We start from the raw sequence: 5,550 nt of genomic DNA on the forward strand, positions 1-5,550 counted from the left end.
AGCTGCAGGGCCTCCCCAGTGGCACAACAGGTTGAGCACAGCGCTGTGAAGCTGTCCATAGCCTCTGTAGCACAGGTTTGATTCCCAGCAGGCCAGGGAGATACCTCTCCTGTCTTGCCTGCTGCTCCCCTCAGCAGTGCTATCTGTCCTCTGCCTGTTCTGCTCCCCGCTCTGTCGCTCATGAATTCTCTCACCCTCTGTGCCTCTGGCCTGTACCCCAGCTCTTGTATTAATAAATAAATCTTTAAAAAACAATGAAACAGCAGCTGCAGTAGCCAAATGGCCTGACAAATTGCCCACATCGCACACACCTCAGTGAGGCACCCAGTTCCAGGTCTTCACCTTCCCTTCTAGGCTCTAACAGCAGCAAAGCTGGGAGCAGGTGAAGAAGCTGTGATTGCTTCTCAGCCTTGGACTTGTGCCAGAGACTTGGGGGACATGGAGAGAGACACTGGAAACAGATGTGGGCGAGAGACCTGTGGGGAGCTTACAGTAGCATTTATCTTCATTTTTCTTTAGCTTTTTTCCTTCCAGACTTGTCTGTCTCTTTCTGCCCCTTTCCCATGGGTCCCCACCAGAAGGTACCTTAGACTTTTGACAGGTTTTTGGGCCTTAGTGTCCTGTTTTGGGCCAAACTGTTTGGCTGAAGTGACCCACAAGGGGATGGATAACTTTGGGTGCTTGATTGGGAAACCATATTCTCTATTCTGTCCCTTCATTCTCTTCTTGCACGGTGATTGTATTAAAGTTCCTTCCCATTAAATGTCTTATGCACAAGAGTGTGTTTTGTTTTAATGTAGCAGATGGCAGAACCCATTTAGCATGGGCAGGTTTGGGGGTCCTGGTTTCCCTCACCCTACCTGTTAACAGAACCTCCCTTTACTGTGGATACCACACTGTTACAGTCCTGCCCCTTAGCAAAAAAAAAAAAAAAAAAAAAAGAAGGTTTCTCAAAATATCCAAAATACACCTTCTATATGGTCAAGTATTCCTTTCCTTGGTATTTATCCAAAGAAGGTAAAAACACTAATTCCAAAGGATATGCGCCTCCTGTGCTCACTGCAGCTTGTGCACAATAACCAACTATGGAAACACCTCCGTGCCTAACGATAGATGAGTGGGTTAAGAAGAGGTGGTAGACAGACACAATGGAATACTACTCAGCTGTGAAAAAGTTGAATTTGCAACAAAATGGATAGATGTGGAGGGGATTATGCTAAGTTAAACAAGTTAAATGAGAAAGTCAAATGCTGAGAGATTTCACTTGTTAGTGGAATATGAAGAAACCAAGCAGGGACAGATGAGACTAAACCAAAACAAACTCTAGAAATATGACTGGAGAATTGAGGCTATGTGGGAGGGGAGGGAGTAGGTTTGATGTAGGAAACAAAGTGGAAAGAGGGGCCAGTGATGGTGGTGAGGACTGTGGGTGCCCTTAGGTGGGTGTGAAGTGGTAACAAACATCTGAAGAGGTGTGACCCTGTGCCTCTGCACACATAGTGTATAAACCGATGTTGCCTCAATGGAACTAATACAATAATGGGGACCGTGGAAAGAAACTGTCTTGAGCAAAAGAAAGATAAATTGTCTCCTACATCAATCACTGACCTCAGGACTTTGCCTTCGCCTCCTCACTATCACGCATGGTGAGGGGCTGGTTTCCCACAAGGTCAGGGGCAGGAGGTGCAGGGACTCCTGGGGCTGCTCAGACACCGCTGAGTAGAGACACTGCAGAGAGGGCGGCTCTGAGGGGCCCAGAGACAGAGGGTCAGAGTAACCCCAGTGCTGAGTAAGGATCTGGTTCCCAAGGAGAGTGGTGTGTGTGTGTGTGTGTGTATGTGTGTGTGTGTGTGTGTGTGAGAGAGAGAGAGAGAGAGAGAGAGAGACAGGAGAGAAGGGACACACAACATAATAAAATGGGGGAGAATTTTTTTTTAAAGATTTATTTATTTATATAAGCACTGGGTACAGTCAGAAGCATGGGAGGGTGAGATAATTCACCAGAGCCAGAGAGGGTAGCAGAACAGGCAGACTGACAAAATACACTGCTGATGGGAGCAGCGGGCACAGCAGGAGAGGTCTGAGTGCCATGTGGGACCCTCGCCTGTAGCCGGGGATCAAACTGGCACTGCAGAGGCTGCGGGCACCTTTGCAGCCAAGCGTTCAACCACTGCACCACCAGGGAGGCCTGGGGGGTGGGGGGAGAATTATACATCAAGTCACAGATAAATAAATTCAAATCTCACAGAGAGGGAGAATGTCAGTACAACACCTCAATAAGTACAGTTCCAGGAAGAAGCTGTCTTTCAGCAGGATGTGAAGAAGCACTGGGTCTCAAGAATAGAGGAAGTTTAGAAATATGTCATGGTTGGACTGAGCTGAATGAGCTGGGTAGGACCCACTCGAGGCCCCTGCTAGGATGTGGTTGCACCTGACAGCTCCCTCCCCCAGCCCCCAATGTTCACTTCAAGCTCTTCTCCTTTGGGTTCACTGTAGAAAACTCACAGGCCTCAGAGTCAGGGAGCTCCAGCCTGGCACCCCCTCTGTTTCCCAAGGGGTCACTTCCTCCGTGGGCTGCAGCTACTCTCTCTAGACCAGAGCTGGAGGGAGTCCCACAGGAGGAGGAGGAGGGTGTGCCCTGCTGGACTGGCCCAGGGTCAGAATTAGTCCAGGTCACCCGATTTCCTGAGCTGAGCCTTTGTCCACAGTCCAGGAAGGGAGGGAGAGAAGGAGTAGGGTCTACCTCAGCTCCTGGAGGAAGGTGTAACATTAGAGGGGGTGAATTGTTGTTTCTTTATCATTCTGGGGCTCTCCAATCTCCCCAGGGTAACCCTCCATGTGCATTAGGGAGAGGACCTCAGAGAAACTCAGGCTGGTTCCCCCACCTCCCTCCCCACTATAGTGTTCAGGATGAAACTCCTTGCATTCATGGCCACACTGGAGGAGAGCACAGAAAGATAGTGTTTTTACTGTATTTGTTATGGGGATTGGAGGTAAGATTTTTTTTTTTTTTTACTGTAAAGCTACGTTCATTATTATTTTTAAAAATTAATTAATTAATATATATTTTATAATTTTTCCATTTTTAAACAATGTTTGCTTTTTTTTCCCCTTCCGGTGTAGTCCCCATAGAATTTCCTCTATCAATGCACCCCTGCACCACAGTCCCATATTCTTCCCTCCCTCTTCCAAACCCTCTCCCTCCCCCTCGCCTGCAGGATGTCCCTGGTTTATAATTATCTGTATATTTTTCTTTGTTTTCGTGTGTGTTTTGTATTGTTATTATTTTTCCCCTTGATGTCTTATTTGGTCCCTCTATATTCCTCCTATAAGTGAAACCATCCAATACTTTTCATTTTCCTTTTGACTTATTTCACTGAGCATAATTCCTTCTAGCTCCATCCATGTTGCTGCGAATGGAATTAATTTATCTTTATTGATTGCGGAACAGTATTCCATTGTGTATATATACCGCATCTTCTTGATCCAGTCATCTATTATGGGGCATTTGGGTAGTTTCCACATCTTACCCATTGTAAATAATGCTGCAATAACCATAGGGGTACAGGTGTTCTTTGGAATCAATGTTTTTGTGTCCTTTGGGAGATCCCTAGGAGTGGAATTGCTGGGTCATACGGTAGCTCCATTTTTAGTAGACTGAGGAACCTCCAGAAAGCCTTCCATAGTGGTTGGACCAGTTTGCACTCCCACCAGCAACATAGGAGAGTTCCTTTTTAACCACATCCTCACCAACATTTGTTGTTGCCAGTTTTTTTTTGAAATGTGTCATTCTTAGTGGTGTAAGGAGGAATCTCATTGTAGATTTGATTTGCATTTCTCTGATTATAAGGGATGTTGAACATTTTTTCACGTCTGTTGTGCATTTGCATTTCTTCTTTGGAGAAGTTCTTTTAAGTTCTTCTGTCCATTTCTTGACTGCATTATTTACTTTGTTTTTGTTGAGTCACGTGAGTTCTTTGTATATCTTTGTGATCAGTCCCTTATCAGTTGACTGGAGTGCAAAGATTTTTTCCCAACCAGTGGGTTGTCTCTTTGTTTTGGTTAATGTCTCTTTTGCTGTACAGAAGCTTTTCAGTTTGATGTAATCCCAGGTGTTTATCTTTTCCTTCACTTTCTTTGCTTTGGGTGATGAGTCTTTAAAGATGATACTGAGATGTATGTCTTGTGATGTTTTACCTGTATTCTGTATATTTTATTGTTTCAGCTTTTATGTCCAGATCTTTTATCCATTGTGAGTTGACTTTTGTGCATGGTGAAAGGTAGTGGTCTAGTTTCATTCTTTGGCATGTGGTGGTCCAGTTTTCCCAGCACTGTTCATTGAACAAACTGTCCATGTTCCATTGCATATTCTTTGCTCCTTTGTCAAATACTTGTTGTCCATTTATGTGTGGCTTTATTTCTGGGCTCTCTATTCTGTTGTATCCATGCCCCTTGGTTGCTTCCATTTACCCTTGATTTTGACCTGTCAGTCTACCTGGTGCAGCATGAACTTGTTGGTCTCCTTTTGACAAACCTGTGCTTCTTGAGGGGCTCAGAGGGCAGTCTGGTGCCTTGTGGGGGGCAGCTGCCACCTCTGCAGGCAGCACTACACAAGTGTAGAAATATTGCCAATATTTAGGCACGTGTACTCTTTATCTTTTATGTTGATGGTGTTATATATTTCCATAGGTGACAAAGCCCCAGGAATGTTTTTTTTTTGTTGTTTGTTTGTTTTTTTTGTGGGTAGAAAGAGCTTTTATTGTGAAGGGGTAAGCAGGCAAGTGTGCAGCTCAGAACTTCTGGAACTGCTTCTTGGTGCCAGCCGCCTTGGTCACCTTGAGCACGTTGAAGCGCACCGTCTTGCTCAGGGGCCGGCACTCGCCCACTGTGACAATGTCGCCGATCTGGACGTCCCTGAAACAGGGGGACAGGTGGACGGACATGTTTCTGTGGCGCTTCTCGAAACGGTTGTATTTTCGGATGTAGTGGAGATAGTCTCGTCGGATGACAATGGTCCTCTGCATCTTCATCTTGGTCACCACACCCGACAGGATGCGCCCTCGGATGGAGACATTACCGGTAAAAGGGCATTTCTTGTCAATATAGGTGCCCTCAATGGCCTCCTTGGGCGTCTTGAAGCCCAGACCGATATTCTTGTAATATCTCGGGAGCTTCTCCTTGCCGGTTTCCCCAAGCAGGGCTCTCTTCTTATTTTGAAAGATGGTCGGCTGCTTTTGGTAGGCACGCTCCGTCTGAATGTCCGCTATCTTTCCGGCCGCCATAGAAAAAAAAAAAGCAGCCCCAGGAATGTTTTAATTCCCATTTTAAACCATGGTTTATATATTAAGTAATGAGAAAGGGAACAACAAAAAAAAGTGATAGATATTTGCATTTCCTCATTCTCTCCCCTGAGATTCTGAGTTTCCATCTTGTATCATTTGCCTGCAGCCTGAAGAATGTCCTTTACCATTTCACACAGGGTGGGCCTTTGGGGACACAATCTGTGTTTTTGTTTATCTGAAGACCTATTTTGCCTTCACTCTCAAAGGA

General features: G+C 45.5%; 1 protein-coding gene across 1 annotated transcript; it reads right to left on the bottom strand.

Moving 5' to 3' along the window:
- Positions 1–4,740: 4,740 nt before the first annotated feature.
- On the bottom strand, positions 4,741–5,282 carry LOC119235053 (40S ribosomal protein S11-like). The gene has a single exon (XM_037498094.2). It carries the CDS (start codon positions 5,280–5,282, stop codon positions 4,791–4,793), a length of 492 nt encoding a protein of 163 aa, XP_037353991.1. The 3' UTR covers positions 4,741–4,790.
- Positions 5,283–5,550: the final 268 nt, after the last annotated feature.

The sequence above is a fragment of the Talpa occidentalis genome, unplaced genomic scaffold (genome assembly GCF_014898055.3).
Source record: "Talpa occidentalis isolate TD23 unplaced genomic scaffold, MPIMG_talOcc4v2.1 talOcc4.86, whole genome shotgun sequence".
Classification (NCBI taxonomy): Eukaryota; Metazoa; Chordata; class Mammalia; order Eulipotyphla; family Talpidae; genus Talpa; species Talpa occidentalis.